Consider the following 26816-nt stretch of genomic DNA (forward strand, 5'->3'; position numbering starts at 1 on the left):
CTCTTTAATGTGTTCCTACATTGTGGCCATTTTCATTATCCTTGTTTGTTCTGTTTCCACATTCTCAGTTCATCTTCTATATTGTGCTTCCTACTTTGGTTCCCCACTTGGAGGTCATATTTCTTATGTCATTTTTACGTTTAACACCTATGCTCACTTTATTTGTTAATTTCATATTTGCCTATGTCCCTTTGTTATTTTTTTTGTTTTAAAAATACTTTGTTTTTGGTTCACCACTTTGGTTCATTCACTTATTTGTTCTTTACATGTTACTTTGATCTTATTTTCTCATGATCCATGACATTCCTATGCATTTATAATGCCTGACTTTTACCATGACCAGTTTACTTCTTGTGTTTACCTTTATCATGACCCATGCTTACTTCTAATTAAGCATGCCCACTTATAACTCCATGTTTATCATCAAATTGTGTCTATGTTTCCATGCTTATGCTACCATGCACTACGATCTTTATCATGGTTTTTCTTATGATTGATACCTTGTCATGACCTTATCCATCTCATTGATACTTTCGTGATCCTTATCTTACCTTTAGTGCCATCTCCATCTTATCATCTTGCCATATTGGGGACAAAAATCTTTCCCATACTTTCATGCTCATTTTCTGTTTGTCAATGCTTACATGCTTATTTTTTTTCACTTCATTACATACTCGATATGATTACATGATTCTTATCTAGCTTTATTTTATAATTTGCCTATTGGGGGCAACACTATGGCTTGATGCTCATCCCCAACTTATGATTTTAAATGATGGCACATTTTTACATGTCATACATGCTTACATTTTATTCGATTATGTTATGTTTTTATCATGTATCACTTTTCCCTCCTCTCGAATTATTTGCATACTTTGAATGTAATTAATTGAAAAGGGCAATATAATATCACTAATAATTTTTATCCAATCACAATTTCAAGTAGTTTCTTGTATCCAAACAGTTCTTTATCAGATTGCACACCCACATCACACAAAAACCTATCACATTATTACGTTGTGTGTAAGTCGTATCCCAACAGATGGCAGCATCATGCAAATATTTACCATATGCCACATCATATGGAGGTTTGATCGCATTGCCACATTGCATGGAGACTTATCACATGGCCACATTCTGTGGCCCCATATTGCATTAACATTGCATGGACCCATATTTTAATATCACTTTCCATATAGGAAGAATTTCCTATCCCTTCTTTCTATTTTTTATTTTTCACATACAGTTGAAGCAACTAGTAATGAGTGCTTATTTCAGTGATTTGGTAGATGCTACTCATTGCATACTTTTGTTTTGCTGGTTTTGATAAAGCTCTCATACCAAGAAAAATTCAAGAATAACCCATTCCTTTATACAAATTAGAAACATTTAATGTATTTTTTATGTTGGTTAAGAATGTTCAAATACTTTGAAATGCATGCTCGTGTTAGATTTGCACACACATCAAAGTGGAGGCAAAATTTAATGATGAAAGTAGCATACTTGTGCCATTTCCCATTTAGTTTTGTGCCCCCTTGGTGGAATGTCTTAATGCAATAACATATCAACTAATGGCAATCTCTTGTGCTAGGTTTAACCCATGACTTGATTCCTGTCCATCTTTATTTACCCAGGTTTACACTAGTTCCTATACATTAACTCAATTATTGTTTGAAGATTCTATTTATCCACATTACTCAAGTTAAATTTGGCCTTTTCTTGCAGCCATTAAAGCCACACAACTGCGGCCTTGGAAATAAATCTTTGATATATCTAATACCTCTTTTAAAGAACTTTTTCATTTATATTGCTAATTGTTTACAAATATTCTGTGCATACGAGCATCGACATAAGACCAGTCCAAGCTCTTGCGAGCACAACCATGAGACAAATATCAGCTCCTTTCAAGCAACCACACTAGAAACAACATATGGAAGACCAAGAGTAACAACTTAGAAATCCACTTATTCATAAACTACCTCCACGTTAAAAGCCAGTTATGGAAGACCAAGAGATACGACTTAGAACTCCATATTAGATGTACCTTTGGGATTTGAACTTCAATCTCCACATTGAGAACTCGATTCTTTAAGCAATTAAGCTCATTCTCTTGGACCTTTTAAAGAACTTTACAGAATGTAACCAAGAAATCTCAGCCAGTGGTTTGCCTATAAAAAGAATGGTGGGAGACCACCACAAAGGTTGAAGATTGATATAGAGGCCATTGCAAAAACCATCTCAATTCCACTAAAGACAAAACTTGTTGGCTTCCCAAGATTTCAATATGTTTTTTTGACACAAAAGTTCCTATAATCTTGACAGGAATGAGAGAAATATCAAGGTAATGAAAATCAAGGCCATTATAGGCAAGTCTCCCATGGTAATAAATCCAATTCCTTAAGAGGTCTTTCTAAGCCTCATTGTCACCACAAAGCCTCACAATCCAATGAGTGCAAAGCACAATTCCTTGTCTATTGACATCAATAAGCCCTAGGCACCTAGAGTCCTTGGGAAGACAGCATAAATCTCATGCCACTCTATGAAATACCTTGTTGCAATCAGAATTGGCCCATCAATAATCATGCAAAAGCTTTTCTAGCTTGCAATAAGACACCTTATAAGGTGATCAACAAGAGGAGTAATAAACATGTGTGGCAACTTACCAACCAATGCAAGCAGCTTAGTGATGCGTGAAGATGCGTGAAGCCAATACAACAGTGGATTGTAGTGTATCTATAAAACTAGAATTTATTACAATAAATGTAAGAGCTAGAAGCCAAGCAAAAGGTTTCAGCACTTAAATACATGTTTGATGTTGTCTTCATCCTCAAGAAGGGTACGGTAAGAATCATTAACGAAATCGCAAACAACAAGCTAGTGGGAATTGTTGCCTTGGAGGGTACTTCATTCAGCCCATCTTTGCAAACTGGCATTGGTAATGAAATAACCAAAGTTTATAAAAGTTAACACATTAAGTGAGCGTATGAGGGCAGCCTTGACGAATGGATATAAAGCTCCCAAGTTGCTTAGATTGGATGCCATTAACGCTAAGGAAAGCAGAAGCATCAGCAAATAACATCTTAACCGACTAGGGGAAGTTGAGCCCAAAGCCAAGGGCACCAAGCCTCGCCAGAATGAAGAGCTATTCAATTGTATCATAGGCTTTGTCAAATTGAATTTAGATAAAGACCTCTTGCTTATTGGACTTCCTAGCCCATTCCATACCACCCAAACAGCAATACTGTTTATCTGAATATAATGGAAATCTAATGACATTGAGCAATACTGTTGTCTAAGATAAACGTTGACTGCCAAGTGGTTTTAAATTTTTTGGGGGCGAAACTGATTTCTAAGTTGATGATGGTCGGGGCTCAATGCTTGCACCCATTGTTTTAAGGTCTGTCCATGTTCAAAGCAGGACCACTAACGCAGTGGCCGACGCATTGATGATCCGGGGAATTAAGTAGTTGGAGCGTCCTTAGCATATATCTAAGTATTTGTTCGATTTTTCACCACGTGGAAATCAGCTCGTTACATCGAGACATTCTCCATGAAGCGAAACTTTCCAACCAAAAATTTTTAAAAAAAAAAATTCACTAATATTTTTTGGAATTCATCAAAACTATCAGGCAACAACCGGGACCTGGACTCCAGCCCCGAAAGAAACTGAACGCGGCATCTCAGGTGCCCAAACTCAGACAACTTGCCGTTACACCACAAGCACAAATCACTACCATTTAAAATGTGCTTGGCAACACGCCCTGTAAAAATTTAGATTCCATAGCAATCTAAACAGCTTCCAAAGTATGCTTTCATCAAATCTTTAATCCATACTCATAGTACATTGATTGTTTCTTTCCTCTTTAAGAAAAAACGAAAACAAACATATTACAGCAAAATGCAGCTCCATAAAAAAGTGCCTAAACATATAAATAACACCAACCTTTCAAAGTCTTCCACACTCTTCCGGAGCTCACTCCGCGCAAAACCCTAGCCGCACGGTCACAAGAGACTCCGCTCTCCTGCGCAACAAACACCAGCAGCGCCACCAACACTGCCAGCAAACTCCCCTGCCGCAGCATTGTGGCCAAACAAAGCAAATTCCAAGCTACAAATCCCCGCTTCCCAGAACTCAAACCAAATCCTCCGCCTCAACTCAAATGATAAAAGAAAAAACTCGCATCACTGCCAAAACCAGCCAAAAACCTCCCTCTGCCAAACACACACCATCGCATTACAGAGCTTCCATAGCTTTACAGAACTTCCATAGCTTTCCACGGTCCTCTCAGCTTTACAAAGCTCTCCTACCTTTGCACAGTTTTCCTCGGTAATATAACAGTGTTGATTATATTTTCCCCGTCAATTATTTGTGTGCAGAGATCAACTGGCAACGAACGGAGATTTAAATCTGTGTCGGGAAGAGCTGGAGAAGTGAATAACTTCGCGTTTGTAGTGTTGTGGCGGGCCCGCTCTGCTGGTGTAACAGGCTGGCAGATAATAGCGCGCGCAATGTCCATGAACCAGTGGCCACGTGGGCTGCTGCTACAGGGTAAGGCTACCGACATGTGTAAATTTGCCGATAAAGACAGCTCAGCGCCGGCGATGTCACAATCCGTCGACCGTTAAAACAGTAAAGTTCCTGAGAAAATGAAAGCTCTGTTGATTTCAGCGGCGCCTTTTTTGAGACAATCGTCAATATTAAAATGTTTTGATAAATTTTCGGAAAGACTGCAGTTTGACTAATGTCTGGAGCGCTCGGTACAGTTTATTTATTTGGGAGGTGGCGCTCTCGTACAGGAATTTTAGAGTTAGGTAATAATGTCAGCACGGAGTTAAATTTGACGGTTGACCCCGGGTGTCGGGCAGAAATTTAAGGAACGGTCATTAATTTGAAATTGCCCTTTAAATGTCAATATTTTGTTTGTTTATAAGTAAATAATAAATAATGTATAATGATAAAATAATTTTATATAATAATGTTTAAATGTATTTATAGGGTCATCAAATTTAAGTTATATTAAAAGGTAAAGTGAATCGGTTTTTTTTATTGAGAAGTGTATTTGGTAGAAAAGTGCATATAGCTTTTACTTTTTGTATGTATTTAATTCTAGCTTGGTTGTTGGCATATTGTAATGTTCACTTTATTTTATAACATTGATATAAATTATTACTTACATTTGTTATAGTGAAATTAATGCAGTATTTTTTTAGATTAATTTATTTTGAGTGTGTAATTTTATGACAAATTACTTTTAGATTAATTAAATAAATATGTATGTTTAAAACTTAATTAATATTGATTAATGCAAGTTGAAAAGTAATAAATTGAAATGTTAAGTGTAAGTGGATAGAGCATTTAATTTAGAGAGTGGTGATGAAGAATAATGATAATGGTGTACAAAACTTATTTATTAATGATTTGAAAATCGATAGCTTAATGTGCTCACTTTCTTGAATTCTATGCACATCCAAATCTTCTAATAGTCAATTTTGAGTGACCTCAAAACAATGATTTCATGCATATAATTATCTTGAAACCCACGAGATCAATATGGTAAACGATGAACTTTAGTAACCTACTTCACCTTAATCTCCAATATCTAAATTCGCACAAGACTTGGAGTATTTTAAAATACCCTAGGGTAGTTGTCAAATTGTGGCAATCAAGTTCTCTTCAGTCTACCCCCTTATTAAACTAACTTTATGGCCTTGGACAAATTCTTCTAGATACTAAGCAATCCTACAAATGGCCTAGATGTGAATTGTATTTCTAATGTAGATATGTTCACTTAATCTCCAAGTTGAAATGTTCTTGGGATGATGTGTCATTATCACTCATCTAAATTAATTGCAAAAAAAATAAAATAAAATCTTTGAATACCAAGATATAACAATCTAAATTCACACAAAACTTGCAGTGTTTTAAAATACCCTAGGGTAGTTGTCAAATTGTGGCAATCAAGTATTCTTTAGTCTACCCCCTTAACATAACAATCTAAATTCGCACAAAACATGCAATATTTTTAAATACCCTAGGGTAGTTGTCAAATTGTGGCAATCAAGTTCTCTTCAGTCTACCACCTTATGAAAACAACTTTATGGCCTTGGGCAAATTCCTCTAGATAGTAAGCAAACCTACAAGTGGTCTAGATGTGAATTTTATTTCTAATGTAGATATGTTCACTTAATCTCTGAGTTGAAATCTTCCTAGGATGTTTTGTCATTATTCCCTCATCTAAATTAATTGCAAAAAAAATATCTTTCAATACCAGGACATAACAAATACTCACACAAACACATATCGAGTTAGCTCTCAACCATTAGTGAAAATCAAGAAAAATATATTTTTTTTATAAAAATGGGCCAATCCTAAGCATTACAGGATTGACCTAGGACAAGGAATGCAACCTATTAGAATCAAGAATAAATATTGGGAAGTTTGAGCCAATAATGGGATGAATATGTGGAAATAGTTACAAATGTGGGTAAGATAAATTTGTATGTATGGAAATGTGGGTTCAAGGTGAGTATGAATGGGGGTGGAAAAAGATGGGAAAAGGAGTCGAACTCAGCATAAGAATGCCCACTTGTTATTTTGTAACTATTTTAAGATATTTTGTCAAAAGGGGCCCAAAAATAAAAGGGAGATTGTATAGGTATGTAGATTTCACCATTAAACTATTTATCATTTTAGAAAGAAGGTCGATATACTTCCATCAAGAGTTTCTCTTCCTAAACTTCATTATAGGTAAGGATCTATTTCTCAAATAGGACTACATCAATGGACCTTGGCTTAAAAATTTAAATATATTTCACTATTTTCTAGTTTGACACATTTAAATAATTTGATCATTATGTGCACCAAATATCTCAAACCAAAACCTAGGATCTTGTAGTTAAGAACAAGTCCTAAGAGTGTGGTGATAATTAAAAATCATTCACTGTTGAAAGGTATCATAAAAGAGTGTATCAAAAGCATTTTTTGCACCAACATCAATATTCACATATACTATGTTGGCTATTTGTATTTTATGTCTCATATACCTTTAATTATTGTAAATTGACAAAAGGGATTTAGCTAACTATCAAGAAAGTTTCATGTTTCTCTTCACATATAAAAATTCCTAGTTTAGTGTTTTTCTACACCCCATTTGTCTCGTACACAAGTATGTAGAAAGGTGAAAATAATTTAAAGAATTTTCCAATAGAGGATACAACTACATGAGAAGGATGTGGTTACACTACAAGGACAAGATCGTGTTCGATTCAATTTCTCCCAGTCACCAAAAAAGTCAATACCAATTATCTTGTAATTTAAGCATCATTGTGGTATCAAATTGAAGGTCTTTTGCATCAATAAGGGCATATTCAACAATTTAAGGATAAAATAATATTACATTGAAATAGCTATTAGGATAAAATAATACTGCTTTGAAATAGCTACTACTAACCCATTCCATTTATTATCATCAATCTTACTATTTGATTTAATTTTTATTGAACTTATATATTGTTTTACAAATTAACTAAACACTGCATTATTATAGAGTGTGTTGTATTGCCTCACAAATCTATAATTGATATCAAAATATATATATTGTTAATCATATTCCAAAAAAGTCATTTCAAAGTTATACTAGCTCAAAGTTAAGTTGAACAAATAAACCAACTTCTAAATTATGGTTTTTGATATTGACATATATACTAGTATAAGAGTGAAAAAAGAACACCTTACACTTTTTGCCCTTATTTTGCAATAACTCTGACACATTCATCCAATATGCAATGACTATAGTGCAATTGATATGTTTATGTGAGAGAGTTGTCAATTAGTCAAAGCCTTACGTGAAACTAACTTCCATCATCACAAGGATCTAGACCCCATTTATAGATTCCTCATTCCTTAACCATGATTTTGATCCCTAGAATTCCAAGCAAAATTTAATTGTGAGTGCAATCAAACCCCTTCTATCTAATTATTATTTGTCAATTTCAACATTAAATATTCAACTTATGGTATTGAGGTATTGTTAAAAAGGGAAAACCCTAATTCACCTTATCATCTATCTATTTGATCCTTCATCATCTGTAATAGCACTATTTAAGCATCATTGGAATATATTATTGCACCATTTAACATCAAAATCTACATTGATGTGGATAGAATATGCAACTAGCATGACTACTTAAGTTGTTTTTGAACCTATTAAAATCATAAAATTGAATCTAGGGTTTTGATTAAGGAAAAAGTCATCGCATATGAAACTCCAAACATGTTTGTAGATACCACCAAGTCCATGTATTAGAGGTGGACAAGCTTTTACAAATAAGGAGTGTCAAATTGAAGGTGTAAAAGAGGGCCAAAATCCACACATTTGGATTGAAGCAACATATGTAGGGATCAATTCTATAGCTTCAAGATTGAACCAAAGCAAAAAGTGAATAAATCTATTAGATTATTAAAACATTACAATTTTAGGCATGATCATAAAGCACTACAATGGATCATTGATCATGATCAATAGCAAAATATATAGGTAGTTACATAAAAAGCTAAGTAGATGTACATTGTTTTCCAATTTTGAAAAGCATATTTGTGTAGTATTACAATCGCGACTCAATTTCCTAGAGATAATTTCTTTTCCATATTGATATATACTTTGTCCATGGACTATCTCGATGGGAAGATTTTTTTTCATTACATGAATTAGTGAACCATCTAATCTTACACCCTCTAGATTCTGGCCCTTATAATTTATTTTTTATTTTATTTTATAGACTTGAGTGCTTTATATTTTTATTTTTTTTATTTGTATTTAATCCATATCACCATTCAATATATGAGATTTTTTTGCATAAATATAACAATTTACATTTCTCCCTTTAAGGAATCCTAGATTAAATTGAACAATAGTTGAGACTCAAGACAAAACTAATATTGTTGAAAATTTTATTGACAACACCCATCTCGATGGTGAAGAGAAAATCGATTAACATTTTCATGTTGATAAAATGAACAAGAAAGATATTTCTTTGACTACATATATACTTTTTACGATCTTGCACATTTGACTACCAATATTAATCCTCAAAAGTATAGGGAGGTAGAGTTGAAAGAATAAGTTCTTCAATTCCTTTAAGTGGTTTGTCTCCTCCTTCTCCCACAAAGTCTCTTCTTCTTTCACCGTCCTCATTTCACTCCTCTATATAGTATGCACTATGTTCCTTTTTATTCCCATTATATTTATCTTACTTCCTTTTTTCTCACTCTCATGCCCATCCAACTAGTGTCATTTCCACCTCTCTTCCTACTAGCATTGTCACTACTCGTCATTTTTATCAAGTACTAGTGGTATGCCATGTTGTTATTTATTACCTCATCCCATTTCACTGTCATAACCTATAGATGTTTTCCACCCCTTATTTCTCATATACTTATCCCTAGTGCCCCTATGTCACCTCTTGACACAGTTATTCAATCTCTTGATATAATGGAGAATAAATTTGATTCATTTATTAGTGGAGATAATTTAAGAATGTATCTATTGAAGCACAACACAACACACTTGTGAGTTTTTTGTGTATATAATACTAGTTGAATTTGCAAGTCCTAAATTCGAAATGGTGTGTGTTCATATTTTGTATGTGAGGATAAATTATTAGCTAAGTTCTTCCCATTAACACTAGAAGACTATATTTTTGAATGGTTTCTTTCTCTTTCACATGGATTTGTTCACTCTTTTTAGAATTGGCCACTACTTTTGTGAGTCACTTTCATGTATATATTGGATTGAATACTTTAAGTTTGTTTGCTCATCAACAAGGATATAATGAGTCCATACATGAATTATCCATCATAAAATTATCATAATTGTGTGTCAAAATATAATATAAACTCGCCAATGATAAGACTTGAAATAATTAGGGTGTCATGACTTACTATCCAAGAAAGAGTATAACTTAAAAGTAACACTTGATGTATGGATTTATGTATACGTATGAACAATCTTTAGTTAAATTTGTTAATAAAAAAAGCAAAGTATTTATTTTCATATACTTATTCATACCCTTTAAAGCTTCAAAGGAAAACAAGTTTCAAAAGGGGTGGTGAAAAGCAAGATAAGAGGCCTAGAATGCTTGTCACATTTCTACTATACTTCAAATGTCATTAATTTAAGCCACAAATTTTTTAAACAAATTGCAACATATTGTGATTCTTTGGATAATGTGCTTAAAATTTTACTTAGTGTAAATATGATTGCACATTCTCTCCTTAGGTAATTTCATCTTAGGTTATGCCTAAGGATATAATGATGTATATTTTACAATCATGATAAATTTAATGGACACAATTAGGTCAATATTGCATATAATTGAAACATAAGATACAAGATTTGATTGATAATAATATATTTCATATGGAAGGTATTTGTGATCAACACACTTATTTTCACCAAATAAAAATTTAAATTTTTCTATAAATTCTTTACATAAGCATGACCAAGATGATAATTTGGGTTTATATAAGGATAATGGGAGATGAGTATGATGATAACTATGGGCATGTTGTTTAACATTAATGTGAAGAAAATTTTGTTGTTGTTCTTAATGCTAGAGGTGCTTCTTCTTTTGTGTAATTTGTAATGTTTTCATCTGATGCTCGTTTCATCAAAATAACTATTATCGACCATTGTATGTTAAAGGTTATTTGATTCTCCAACCATGTAAGGGTATGCTTATTGATATAACTCTGTGTTTAATTTTCATTTTCAACAACAAGTGTGTACATCTGGGGGCTTCTTGTAAAATAAATTATGGTATTTGAATAATATTATGAGATACATCATTTTTCTTAAGACATGGGTCTAAAGGAAATACTAGTTTTATGCCATATTTTTCCTTCCTAAAAATATGTATCATATTTCATTTGGGTAGCCACGTATAAACAACATCAAGAAGTACCATCTATGTTGCACCAATGTATTCAATATGTTCATAGAGGTCAAGTGGTTAAAATTGCTAGAGATATATATGCTCATTTGCCTAAATTAGGACAGTTTACTATAGATACATGTGTGAAAATATCGAGGGGACCTTCATATAACTATGAAGATGACTTGCACTCTTCATATTAGTTTCATACAAACGAATAATGAAGAGAAAATAATATCAAGAAAAATGAATTTATATGAATAGAAGAACCAATAAGAATAAAAAATTAAATAGTGTATCCAACTTCATATTTAAAGGAAATTTCAAGATATGAGACCTAAAGAACCATAGATGACACTTCCTATAATACATCACCATACGATAACTTTCATATACACGATATGTTTGTTAGTAGTTAATTTACCCTACTAAGACAATTCAAACCAAAACTACATGCGAGGTGACACCTCCCTTCAAATGATAAGAGGGAGTTGCATGAGATTTAAAATAACCCTAGATGCTAAGTTATAGAAAAAATATAGTTATTATCTCTATATTATATTTTTTAAGGGTATTCGTAATAATGAAAATAACTTCATATCTATATTTTCAACTTGGATATGACCATAAGACATTTATAACTCTTCTCACAAATGACATTTTATAAATTTTCAAAATGAAAGTAGTAAAAATGCTAAAATAGAGACCAAGAACTTACTACACAATATTTGAAAAGGAATAACTATCTCAACACAAAGAAACACATATTTCCAAGAACTAAATCATTTAGTCATAAACAAAGATACAAGCCAAAAGAACAAACAACCATAATACAAAGAATACATTCTCAATTTAATTAATGAAACCATGAACATGGTGAATATAGGCATAATAATCATGTATTGAAAAGTAATTTTAGTAGCATAAGTGTGACATCAACTATCATTAAAATTATTGTGCTTTTTACACTTGTTAAGAAGGTTTCATTATACCCAATGAAAACTAAATTTCTATCAATCTTTGTGAATTTCTTTACATATTTCATTATATTATCTTAATATTAAATTTTCCTTAATAAAAAAATATATTCTAAATTATAATTAAAACTTTAATTTACACCATCTTTACTTAAAACCTTAATTCATTATTATTATGTTTTTCATTATTCTTTTTTTAATAAAACATAAGAATGGATGTATACTCTCATTTGTATTGTCTATTTCAGTCTTTTGGTGTTAGTAGTTTTCACTATGTGTAATCTGTTTTGTTCAGTATATAAAAAAAAATCATCAACAAACGAAAAACACCAAGACTAATGTATTTTTGAGATATGTTAGGTCTAATATGAAGGTAAAATGACATTTTCATGTATATATCTTGTTAAGTTTTCAAGTAAATATTAAAATTAATTTTATTTCTTTTTTATTTTTATATTTGAATTTTAAAGATATATTAAAAAATGTATGAAAGAAATTTAAAAACGTAGTTTAATTGATTGAACATAATTAGTCACGATAATCTCATAATTTGTAATACTTCATCCACCTAAATTTAAATTCACTAAGATGAATTTGAATCAGATTTATCAATAGACAACTTTGATGTACTTACTTGTGATGACTTAACCAAGAACACTTCTAATTTAAATATGTGGTTTCTCATGATATATATATATATATATATATATATATATATATATATATAAAGCTATAATATTTTATTAGATTATAAATAAAATTACATTACATTACATTCTCCGCTTAGTGCGAGCGTCGATAGGAAAGAACGGAGAGGAGAAATCCTCCGGTCTTACTCGAGACATTAAGTCCAGTTAGAAAAAGCCCTGATTTCTCATGATATTATATTTTACCATATAAAAATAAAAAAATAATATACAATCTAAATATTTTTAGAAAAAAAGAGAGAAAACAAAATTATTCGAAAGAAAACTCATTAAAATAAAGAAAGGGTACCTATCTCACCTTTCAAGGGAGAATATTGCATTTTAAGTGAAAATGACTTGACTTTGGATTCTTGAAAGACTATTTTAAAATATCTATTAGAAAACAATTTTAATGTAACAAAGTGTAATTCAAAATAAATAATATTAATACAAATATCTTAGTACTTAGTAGAGACTTCAAGCTCATATGAGGAAAATTTGTATAGGTCAAGTTAAAGAATAAAATGAAGTGAAGCACGTGATATTAAACAAGCTTTGTGGGCCTTTCCATACTTCAACCTAATGCCCTCCTTTACAAGTTGCACATGTTAGTTAGGGCCCACTTTTATATATATGGTGAATTTTAACTAAAAAGTTAGTTGTTTTATTTGATTTTGTGTTTTTGAATAAGATAGTTAGGTTGTTTGTTTGTAAGTTGTCGTTATATTTAATACAAATGTCGCAATAGATTATAGAGTTCATGATGTATTGTTCTTAAATTGTCTTAATGCTTGGTACAAATGTTACACTAGATCATGCAATTCATGTGCAACATAACTCTTAGGTTGTCTTTGTACTTGATATGGATGTCACAATGCCTATGCCCTCATGACTCAAACCACTTTTAAATTGTTTTCATACTTTTTTTTATATTGATCAAAGTTGAATTACAATAAAAAAATAGTAGTCAATAGAGAAGTATTGCAAGAAAAAATATAATGGAACAATAAACCTATGTAAACAGAGACAATACAGAGAAACCAAGAGTATGCAGTGAAGACTGAACATAGTTTTTGATTAAGTAAAAATAGGTTTTAGGGGACCTAAAACCTGATTACAATTCGAAAGATGAGCATTAAAGAGACGAAACAAAACAGTTGCAAAACACCAGCACAAAAACCAGCAGCTAAGAAAAAGACAGCAAGAAGCCAACAAGAAGTTGGCTCCAAACCCAACATTACAAATTAATTGAAAACTTTAATAGATTCCTTGGCATTCTGAACCAAGAGCATCATCGCCTTGGCCACTTCCCTCGGGTCGTTGCTTTCCTCTCTCAGCGGGCTATCTTTCGTATTGATCTCCATCCCAGTAGTGTTCTGCCTTGTTCTGCGCCTGGGAGTCTGGTGGGTGGTGCTGGAAGTTGGAATATCATCAATGATAACCAAATTCTTATCCTGATTTTTCCTTTCCAGATGATCTACCAAAGCATTCATGTTTTGTGATGAGACTTTGAGGACCTGGAGACTATGGTTCATGAAGTTTTTTAGAGCCTTCTCGGTACGGGCAACCCGGGTGTTGATGTTGTCTTTATCCTATTCAGCCTATTCTTTCAAAGTTCTTATAACATCCTCCAGGGGTTTCAAATCCCCTTTGATCAAATATTTTTCCAGTCAATCCTCCATCTTGATTTCCTCTTCAGCTTCACTGGTTTCCGTCTCATCATTCTTGTTCCCAGAGTCCTTAATCAACTTATTAATCTTGTTTTCCAACTCCCTTTGTTTACTTTGCATGCTAGTAATGTTGTTGACAACCCATTTCTGGAAGTTGAAGGACTCCAGAGTATAGTTACGAGCGGTATTCAAGATGGTGTTCGCAGAATCCCTACCCTGTTCAGTGCCCACAAAGTTAGGATTTGCATCCTCCTTAGAATTCAGAGCAACATTCCTGCTGTCCGAGCCCATAGGGTTAGAGTGAGGGTTTTAAGAGTTACCCCCTTCATCCTCTTCACCAATGTTCTCATCCTTTTCATACTCCATATCAATTTCAAAATCCTTACCTTTTTCCTCCTCCACATCACAGTGCACCTCCGTTTCCACATTATCTGTGTCAGCTCTCCCTTTTTTGTGGGTAGAGGCATTAGGCTATTCCTCATCTGAATCTGAATCGTTGCTGCTCTCAGAGATATGAGCATTCGTGATCAGAGGGTCATCTTTGGTCGCCCTAGCCTTGTCCTTCAGATGTTCATAGTTACACTTGAAGTTCAAAGCACTTCTAAAGTTGCTTGGAACAACAAACATCCTTCTCATGGAAATGTAGAAGTTAATACTTAATTTCTTCCAAAATCTTGTTGTAAGTAGCATTTATTTTCAATTGAAAATACAAAGAGACCAATTGTAACATAATGTCAACATTTCAACTTTTTGATACAAAATGTGATTAGAAAACACAGTGAAATATCTACTTTTCAAATTATCTTCATACTTGACAAAAGTCACAATAGACTATATACTCCCATGCAATATGACTTAGTCTCTACCACATCTTATTATAAAAATAATGTGTTTTTGTTATCCACTCCTCTTTGAACATTATAAAGTCATGGTTTTGGCAATGGGGCTGATAAAAGACACAGGGCCATTGACCCCATATCCGAAACCTAAAGCTACCAACCTCTCATCTAAAATAATACAAATATAAAAACATTTACTTTACCTCTATAAAATATCATTCAACAAGATTTACTACAAATTCCATTTCCTCAAAATCATCTAAAGATTAAATTTAATCTTGCCCACACCTTTGAGAGATTTGTCTCCTAAATGTGAAAAGGATTTTAAAATTGGGCCCACCGTGAAATAATCCTATGCTTTGATGCGGCTCTAGATGATGTTTTTTTATGAAATTTGTGCAACTAGATTTTCTTGTGAATGGCCCTACCGCAAATAAAGACAGAAAATGTAATATAAGTAATAATTTTACACAAAACTTGTTGAGTGATTTGTAAATATGATTATGCTTGCACGCCCGCATGGTAGCCTTACACATGATGAAATAGGAACCTAATAATTTCATAGAGTTTGCAATACTTTTTGGTCCAAGTGGGCTTAACATGGGGAACATGGGTATGTTGGTATTCATTATAGTAATTTTTTTTTTGTTTTGAGAAGGAAGATTTATAATATGATGTTTAATTAGTTGGTGTATTTGATTTGGGTGGAGAGCTAATCATAAAAGTTTTAGAAATATGATTTTTATAGATTTATTTGGGAATAAAATAAAAGAGGGAAAGTTAAGCAAGCAATTATATTTTTTATAGTCAATTAATCTATTGGTATAAGGATTGTGGTTTAGTTGAACATGTATGGTTTTTTTTTGCTCGGTTGTATATTAAATATTCTAATCAATATGAGATTATTTTTTATGTGAGAAAATTTTATAGTCATAAACACAATTTTAAGATACATAGTTTTTTAGACATATCTAACACGATGATGCTTTTTTAGAAACTTATAAAAATGAGATTATTTTGAAAATTTCAGTCACAAAAGAGTAGAGGGGAGGACACGCAAATAAGCATACTCGTTTGTAACCAATCAATTATTATGCTACGAGGAGGGTCACTTTAATTGTGGCATCGCCCATTTAGCTAGTGTAGTCATAATGAAAACTTCAACTCCACCTTCGAAGGAACTTAAGCATAGGACTATAGATACTTAAACTCAAATTCCTTTTAGCTATACCATGTGCCCACATAGGCACACACACATTCAATTTCTTGTGCATCTTCCAATCTTCAAATAATTTATCATATTGGACTTTGATCATTTAGAGGATAATTTTAATATGAGAGCACTTGGTATAAGGTGATTAATTTTAGAGAATATGGTTTCAATTTACATTATTTCCAATGTCTTTTAGTTTTTTAATAATACTTCTTTTCCTTTATGTAGGTCAACATCTAAAGGGACAATTTGCTACTATGGAAATGACTCTCTTACCAATATAATAATTGATCAAGATTTCAAATTAATGTATTTTCTTGCTTAACTTCCCCTCACCTCTTTTTTGGGACATTTTTTTATAAGAAGCTTCATTCTACAAAATTCTTAAAAAGGCTTTGCCCTCAAGTCAAATAAATTCTAAAAAAATGTGTTGGAATTACTTTTAAAATTAGAAATCCTTACATATACATCTAAAACATTAATTATGCATTTGTTAGAAGGGCATTGTCTACAACTACATAAACAATCCAATATACTATTGTCCTTATACCAGTGGGTGTGATGCCACAATGAAGTAGACATAACGGTTGATTGGTTACACATGAATATGCTTGCTTGCTTGATCTCCTATATGCTCTTGTATAACTATTTTTTAAAATCTCATTTCTATGAGTTTCTAAAAAGTATCTTTCACCTCAAGCCAATACATCTAAAATAATGGATATTGGGTTTGACTCAACAAATAAAATATCATCATATCATATCTGTTAGGAATAGGTATTGTATACCTTGCATAACATGAATTAATGTACTAATGTAAAATAAATATTTGTTTGTGATGCAACCTAGATCGTGTGTTTAGCCACATTTATTATTTATGGGTCATCTTGTAAAGTGGTATGTAACATTAAGTTAGATATTCTATGTGTGGGTTGCACATGGAAAAATATTTAACATTGGAAAACACAGTACCAAAAAATAAATCTGGTGAAATGCAAACTATACAACCTACACAAGCACTAGTTACTTTATTCTCCATCTATAATGTTGTTTATCCAAGACCATCCTCCCTTATGATATTCTCTCGCTAATCAATAACACGATACCTTCTAGACACAAAAAATCTATCATATAAATAAAATAGATAATAATCATTTGAATTTTTTTAGTGATTATGAAATTTGTCATTCCGACAAATAAACCATATTAAGTTGAACTAAATCAAAATAATCATACACAAGTTCATATCATCACTAGATAGTATTTAAACATTATTTAAATATAATGACTACCAAAATTCATATAAATTTGTTTTACCTCCTCAAAAGTTTAACTAATTCTAATCATTTAGATATACAATATTTTGACGTACTAGAGTACATCCATAGCTTTCCCATTAGTGGACTACTTAAAATTGCTAACCATTATCATCATGTACATTATTTTTCTACTAGTCCAAGTGATGTATATAAAATTATATTTTAATTCATATTAGAGATTGTGTATTAACGATTTGGGAAAGTATATTGAGCCTTCGATATTTGATTATTAATTGTTTATCCAATAAATATATTGAAACTAGGCTTTTATAGTTCATAGATAGACAACCTATATTCTTAATCAATAGTGCCCCTCCATTTTCATAATAAATGTATAATTCTGTAAGTTGGTGAGATCACATTCATTCTGGCTTCAATAGTCATGGCAGCACATATTAAATAAATTGATACGTGATATAAGATCAAAATAATGGAATATAATAGATTGGAAGATTTTTAAACATCTATTAGGTGAAAAATAATCTATAGGACAATAGATCTTCTAATTTATGCTTTTTGAAGAACAAATTTTTTTCTACTAAATTTGATAACGAACTCCCTTATTTTTTCAATTATCTTATTAAACAAATGTATGAGATTGACGCTAGATTACTTGTGTGATTCACTTGAATACCATTGTAAGCTTTACATTCCAAAATGAAGTGTTTTTTCTACTTCTACTACCCCATCTATGCAAAAGACACAAACTCTCCATTCCCAATAATTATTTTGGTATTTTTCATCTATTCATTTCACACGAAAGAAGATGCAAATTAGCCCTTAATTGAATGATGACAGTCTTTTCTCTCTAAGGGATATTCTCCCATTAATTGGTCATTTCTTGATTGTCAAAAGATGGTTTAAATTCCTCAAGGTAATATTTCTTATTTCTCCCTAACATTTTTCTCCACATAAATTTGTGAAACTTATCTCCAACAAACACCTTCCTCTCTTTGCTACTATTAGGGCATACATTCAATAAAATATAATATTTGTCCATCCACTTGCTATTTTGTACTATCCATGATTTTTTTCTCACTTAGAACATCTCTAAAGGTAACCTTGAGCCATCTATTTGCCTCCAGTTGCTCTATTTTTCAAATATACTAAGAGATTCACCATGGCAGTAGATTCTATAGGAATTGTACTTGTTTCAACTAGAATAGTCTCATGAGGGACCATAGTTTTTACTTTGAATTTACTTGTGATTATAAATTTTTGGATTCTCTTTACTCCTTACATATGATGTTTGAAGTGTTGCCATCTCGCATTTCACACCCATACATTCCTATCTAAATTATTAGTACTTTGAATATAATTTAAAATATTTTTTCAATTCCATAGTTTGACCTCTTTGCATCTATTTTGAAAGGCAAAAAGTGCTCCCCAACCTCCCAAAATTCTCTTCCTTCTAAAGTTTCACAACTAAGCTTGTTGGTGAAGTTAATTCAATAGTATTTATACTTTATTACTTCTTCTACAATGCTTAGGTTCATAAATCAAATTATGATTTCTTATTTTTCTTGAAAAAGATCATTACTCTTGATCTTAATGATGTTGACTAACATACCTATTTTTTTGCAAAGATTACTCAAGAACATTTATAATGTTCTTATAATTAATATAGAATTACCAATATATAAAAGAAATCCAACATCATATTTTTGAACTTAATCCCCACTTCAATAATCTCACTTTGTCTAAATTTGAATCTAAATAATATTTAAAAACAATTACATGCATTTGAATGCTAAACATCACTATCTTTAAAAATAAAATCCAATCAACTACCCTCCATTGCTAAAGTATTTTTATATTCCTTAGGTACATTCTCACTAAATCATTTAATCATTTCAAGTTAAAATATAACATTGATTTTTTTTTATATTCAAACTTGGATGCTCCTCATGCATAATACAAACAACAATATTATTTTATCATAAAGTATGTTCCCAAGTTGATACCACATATTCCCATCACTAAAATCACAAATATTATTGTTTAATACCCAAAACAATTCCTTATGGATTTGATCTCCTCACTATGGGATGCTTTTTTAACATAAAGTGAGGACATTTATCATTTGTTTCCATTTCGTGGCAAACTAAAAAGGAAAAAGCCATAAGATTTTTTTTATTGAATAATAATAAAAAAATATTAAAAAAAACCATAAGTTGAATAAAAGTAATAATGATGCTTTGCAATGAAGCTATGTAGTTTCGTGATTAGGAAATATCACTACTGAAGGAAATATAAATATTGCTTTTAGAGTAAGAGACCTCTTATGATTATCAATTTGTTCCTTAATCATATTATTACTATTACTATAGTATAGGAAAGTATTGGAATACAATATATATCCATTAATAAATAACTTTATTAAGTAAAGTAGACATTATAAAAGGCGTATAATGTATTGTCTTTTTTAAATTTATATGTTCAAGTTCTTAAGGTTTTGTAGGTTAATTAAATTGTGTAAAATGATATTTATTTCATCTAATTTTTCAAGATATGTTATTTGATTTTAGGAGGGATCTTTGAGTTCAACTTTTGACACTTCTCCTTCTTTAGTAATTTGGAGTACACTTGGGACAAATGATACCTCCCTTCATAATATGGACATTCCTAAGCACATTTATAATGACAAGAATTAATCTTGTTCTACTTTGGATGATGAGAGTGATGGTGAAGATCATCATCCCTCCTCTCCTAGTCATCATTTTGAGGATGCAACATATCCTCTTGACTTTCCTATCTTTGGTCCTCAATGGGATAAATAGATATTGTAGTTTGCATTAAATTTGGTTAGGGATCCTTTAAACACTATGTATAATTAGTCATAGTTCTAGACACCACCTGATGTTAACCACTTTCTCTTGTAATCCATAATACTTTAAAGACATATTTGACATTCCTGAGTGGGATGCCATTGTGTAGGAGACATGCAATTGCCTTACAAGTGTTGGGAAAATAGGTGTTGTACACCTTGCAAAATAATGTTTATAATTATAATATTCTATATTATTATGTGAGTTGCAAATCCATCGGCGATATGTATATGTTAGCAAAACCCCACCCCCTGGTTTGTCTATGTCCACCAACTGCCCCACTCTCCCGTGGTTGGTGTTGGAACTCTCCTCGCTCTAGATTGGGGCTAGGACGCTCTTGAGTGCCCCAAAGGGGGGTGACTCAATATGTTGTTGTCTGTGGGCCTGGTTGGGAAGTAGTGTTCCCGCCAGGCCCTAATCTCAATCTAGCATGGGCGTGTAAAGTGTTGAGATTCACATGGAATATTACCGGGGCCACTTGATGAGTTGTATTGTAACATTGAGATATATTATATTATAATTATTTAATATTGAGGAAAGTAATTTAATAATGTACCCAATACTAGATTTGGGGTTAGTAGGGTAGTTAGCCCATGGTTTTGATGTAATATCACTTGCTCGTTTTGTGGGAGCTTGTGTCTATAAATGCAACCACGAGGGTAGTTGTTTGGGTTAGCAAGGTTTAGCATTTGTGAAGGTTGGAAGCATGGCATGAGATGCACAATTACATGCTTGTTCACATGGACTGCTTGTTGATGGCTAGGATTTCAAAAACTTTCATGGTTGTATCTGTAATGTTGTATTGTTGATAATACATGGTGATAGATGCTTTTGGAGGCTGGGTTTTTCCCTCGTGAGAGTTCTCCTAGGGTGTATCTTGTTTCAAATTTGATGGGTATGTTGTCTATTCTTTACATATGGATTATATGTGTTTATTTGATTGATATCTCAATTGGGTTATGTGAAAATTGTCACATGTATGGCAACAAGTTTCCTTTCAAGTGGTATCAGAGCTATGGTTTATGGTGTTATAACACTAGGAGTTGAATCTATGAATGGATGTAAGAATATAAGGCATTGCAAGATACGAGGGTTTGTTGCAGGTAGTGGGGTTGCAAATTTTTGAGGATTTTTGCATATCCAGTTTTATAAAAAATTGTTTCAAAATGGATTTCCATGGATTTTCTTTATGGGGTTTTTGGGGGTGAGGTTTTGTATTTGACCCTGTGAGACAAACCTAAGCCTATGGTTGCGTCTAGTGAGGTTAGGATACAAATTTTGAAATAAGATTTGACCCCCTTTGGTGATGTTGAGTCGAGTTGCAAAATTTTTTAGAAGGTACAACTGTACGACTATACCACATGCGTAGGTCATCATTGAATATTAAAATATTAATTTACTTGCAAGCAAAAAACCCAACAGGCCCTTTTTAGAGAATTATTGAAAAGAAAGGGGGAGAAAATAAAATAAAAAAATAATTTATTTGAGGGGGTTCGTAGACCCCCTTACCCATGGTACTGAGGGTACCTTTGAGCCATGACAACACTATCCCCATGGGGTGTGGATTGCCCCCCCCCAATGGGGGGCTATTTATTTAAAAAAAAATAACACACAAACTTTTAAAAGTAAAATGGCACCATTTGTTTTAAATTACAAAAATTTAAATGCCAAATTTTTAATATTAAGATTTTTAAATGGAATTTGAAATAATAAAATTTTACCCATATCCGCTTTATATTTTAGTTTTTTTGTGGATGGGTCTGGTCAGGGCCGACTCAATATTGTTTTATTTAAATTTTGAAAAAATCAAAATAGGGTATATTGGCAAATTTCTTAGGGTCCATTTGCTTGCATATAGTCTAATAGGTTATTTTTCTTCGACGAAGCATAATTTGGGCCAATAGTGTCTTATTTTTTACTACTTATAGTCGTTGGAAAGGTGACTCAAAGCACTACACAATGGTATGATCATTTTTTCCATATCTTGTTGTTTGGGCAATGAAATATTAGCTAGAAGTGATAGGTACCTTTATGACTTTGAAAGGTCATAACTTGAGCATACGCAGTCAGATTTTGGACTTTGAATAGTCAATGAAAATCTCATGGAGATAACTACACAATGGATCAGGTTTGGAGTAGATTTATGATGATTTATTTGATAATATATTTATTTGAGCTATTTATGGGTTCTTTTGACTATGGTGACATTACGACATGTTACATACTGGAGATTTGGATTTATGTCATTGTACACTCAATATGTATACTAAATTGTTCGCATATTGACATGGTTTTTAGTATTTGGTTTGGGTATGCATGTTACTTTATTGGGTCTACAAGTTGTGTAGTGTTGTGGGCGGTCTATACTTATAGGATTACATTTATGGCTTGGATATTCAAATTGTTGATGAATATTCAAATTGGTGGCTTGGTTTAGTCACTTGGTTTTCTGATTTGTTGTCATGTTGAGGAGGAGAGATGTTGTTACTAGGTATAGTCATGGTGTAGGACCTATGTTGTTGATTATGTGATGCTTACAAGATGGACACATTGAGAGTTAGATACTTATTTTGTGGAAGTGATCATGATGTCATAGACATCCCTTGTGTTTGGGAACTTTGGCATGACATGATTGGATTTGTAGGCGATTTAATTGGTGATGATTTGATTGGATTCTTAATTGGCTATGGTAGTTTATCTTCTTGTTTGAGGATCACGGTTACTTTGGCTTTTTGGATCTCATGATGTCAACTTTGAGTTTTTGATTGTTAGATGGATTTGTGTGATTATCACGTAGAGGAAGGTTTTATCATGATGTCATGGATAGCTTGGTTACACTTTCAATGAGAGATTTTGATAGTGAGGATGTGGCAGTGTAGGATTGGTTCTTGATTATTTGTTTGGTGGTTTTGTATCTCCTTGGCTCAGACATCTTGGTTTACTTGATGTTATTGACATTTCAATTGTATGTGTGTAGACCTGGATGATATTCATTTAGAAGATGGTTATCATGATGCTATAGAGAGATCAATATCACAGTTTAGTGGGAGCTTGTGGTAGTGATGTGTATACACCATTGGATGGTGGATGATCTTCTTAGTGTGTTGATGTTAGAGGATGTCTTAGATCCTATTGCTATAGAAGTTGCTTTCACATTTTAAGGTACACTTGTAGGAGATGATGATCTTCCTGATATTTGAGGATGTGGACATATTGGAGGACTCATGAAGTTATTGTTTGAGGTGTGGTTTATGTGTTCACTTGATATGTTATCCTTGTTTCATAGGATGGTTAATATTATGGCATGGTGTACTCTTGATTCTATGTTAGAGTTTTGGCATGATATGGTTATTTGATATATTCATATGAAGCATGTTATCTCCTTGGAGGAGATGGTTAGATCACGTTCTCATGTTTATGTTGTTGATTCTACGGTTGGAGATTTGACATTAATCTTGGTGGTTCTCTTTTTATTGGGTACATGATCATTTTGCTTGATTACTTCATGGTGGTGTTATGTTGCATTTGGAGTTTGGCTTGGATTGATGTTACAAGAAGATTGAGGAGCATTCACTTGGTATGAAATTGAAAGGAGATTGTTCAGTGTGTGAGTCATGATGACTTGGATCTAGCTTGATGAACATTCTCATTCCCAACTCTTGGTCTACTCGGTAGTTTACTATTTGAGAGGTATTGACCATTGTTCCTTCAAAGTGAATTACGTTTATGATTATCTTTCATACATATGGATCTTGAGCTATGGATAGGTGGTTAGTTATGGAGGATTCAATTTGAGATATGTTTGGAATTGGTTATCTCCTTATGCATTTGAGTTATTGTTATGATGGTATTCATTGATGTTGAGTTTGTGAGATGGTTTATTGAGCTTATTCCCTAGGATTGGGAATGGTATTGGTTTGATCTTCTTGGTTCCTGAGAGGCTTTCATCCATATTGATTATGTGATATATATGTTTCTTTGGTACAACGAACTGAAAAAGTTTGGGTGTTGCTATGGATTTTTATTTGGAGTTTCATGGAGGAGATCATACTTGATATAGTTGGCATTTAGAGGTGTATGGAGAAGGATATGCTACAAGTTTTGATTTGCAATGTTTCTCTTTTTGGTCTTGGTTATCTTCCTCGATGTTCAATTTCACATTAAATTAGATTTGAGTTTGTTTGGAGCTACGTGTTCACTAGTTGTGTTGATGTGTTGTCATGTGGGAGATGACATGTAGGTTCCTTTATCTCTTTCTTTTGTTGGTTGTGGAGAACATGGGATAATTATGGAGACTTGTGGTGAGAATTGTACTTGCAAGTTACTAGTTTATAGGGTATACATATTATTGTGGATGTTCCTTGATACTACATCGTTATGATTACCCTTTATATGAGATACTATTAGTGGATTCATTTCATATTTGATATTGCCTATGCAATGGGAGTTTCTAGGTGTGTATGTAACAAACTTATGACACTTGACACTTATGATTGCATGTTATGGGTTATATATGTTGATGATATGAGATTCACTTGATATGTTTGTATACCTTGGAGGTACGGATAGTTCGATGTATTAGCACTTGTTGTGGGTGTTATTTCAGCTATGGATGTGGTTCTTGATAGCTATCAATGTATTTGATATCTTTGGATTAAGTGTTTATGTTTGGGATATTAGTTGAGACATCACTTATATTTTGTCGTGAAAGATTGTGTGGCGTTCTCTTTGGATGACCTCCTATATGCAATGATAGTGGCATGGTGGAGGGTGAAAACATTTATGTATGAGATGGTGGTCACTTTGTTTCTTGTTGTAGGTATCTCGATGGAGCACATGGAGCACTTAAATTCCTTGATGGTGCATGTGGCTAGGGGGATTGTTCCCTTGTTAATGTTTGTGGCTACTTATTGTCCCTTATACACTGTATACAACAAGTGGGAGAATGTTGAGAAAATATGTGTTGTATACCTTGCATAATAATGTTTTTATTTATAATATTTTATTTTATTATGTGAGTTGCACATGGACATGTAAAGTGTAGAGATTACCTTGGAATATTCGTGGGGCCACTTGATGAGTTGTATTGTAACATTGGGATATATTATATTGTATTATTTAATATTGGGGAAAGTAATTTAATAAATTGCCCAATATTAGATATGGAGTGAATGGGGTAGTTAGCCCATGATATTAACACATGGTTTTTGATGTAATACCACTTGGTGGTTTTGTGGGAGCTTGTGTCTATAAAAGCAACCACAAGGGTAGTTGTTTCGGTTAGCAAGGTTTAGCATTTGTGGAGGTTGGAAGTATGGTATGGGATCATGCTTGGTTATATGCTTGTTCACATTGAGTTCCTATTGATGGCTTGGGTTTTGAAAGATTTCATGGTTTTATTTATAATGTTGCATTGTTAATAATACATGGTGATAGATGTATTTAGATGCTGGATTTTTTTTCCTGACGAGTGTTTTCCTGGGGTATATCTTGTATAAACTTTGATGGTTATGTTGTCTAGTCTTCACACATGGATTCTATGCATTTATTTGATTGATATCTCAATTGGGTTATGTGGAAATTGTCATATGTATGGCCACAAGTTTACTTTCAACAAATAACATCACTTAGGATTTAATCTCATTCATAAGGGAATACAATTTTTTTTGAGGTAAGTGGATATATCAAATTAAGTATATAGTAGATGGGTTAGTTGTTAGGTTTAAATTTCAACATTTGTTGTTAATGTATTTTCATAGGTTCTTGTATTGAATGCATTAAGGCTTTAGCACCTATTGAAAATATGAACTCTATTCAACTAACAATTATTGTACTATCATAACTCATACCTGAGAAGTTAATTAGATGGATATGAAAAGTGATTTTTTATAAGGACCTTTAGGTGGCGATATACATGAAGCAACCACAATGTTTAAATATGACTCCCCTTTGGCTTGTAGATAGGAAATATATAAATTACCTAAAAAAAAATCCTTCAATATTGGCATACCAAGATCAACTATTTCCTTCTCTTCATTTGATTGAATTGATTTCATTCTTATTAGAATATTTAAATATTCAAGTAAGATGATTTTCTCTTAGTCCTAGTTTATATGTTTTCTTAATTGATCACAAGGAGATCTTTAAATCCTCAATCATGAAATTGAAACTACATGATATTTTTTTGACGTAATTTTTGAACTATTTATTGGAGATTGAGATTTGTTAGTCTACAACTAGCATGAGTATTACACAATCTAAGTGTACACTTTATTTTCTCTTAAAGTTCTATATGATTGGCTAAAAACCTTTTCCAAATCTCTTTCTTTCTAGAGTCAAACTTGAGGCAAAT

General features: G+C 32.4%; 1 protein-coding gene across 1 annotated transcript in view; it reads right to left on the reverse strand.

Moving 5' to 3' along the window:
* LOC131077795 (glycerophosphodiester phosphodiesterase GDPDL7) overlaps positions 1-4431 on the reverse strand; it is a 136708-nt gene extending 132277 nt beyond the window's left edge. Inside the window, exon 1 of the mRNA XM_058015347.2 lies at positions 3944-4431. Coding sequence (XP_057871330.2) covers positions 3944-4082 — 139 coding nt within the window. The 5' untranslated portion in view covers positions 4083-4431. The remainder of the gene's footprint in view (positions 1-3943) is intronic.
* Between the last annotated feature and the right edge of the window lie 22385 nt (positions 4432-26816).

Source organism: Cryptomeria japonica, chromosome 10, assembly GCF_030272615.1.
Source record: "Cryptomeria japonica chromosome 10, Sugi_1.0, whole genome shotgun sequence".
Classification (NCBI taxonomy): Eukaryota; Viridiplantae; Streptophyta; class Pinopsida; order Cupressales; family Cupressaceae; genus Cryptomeria; species Cryptomeria japonica.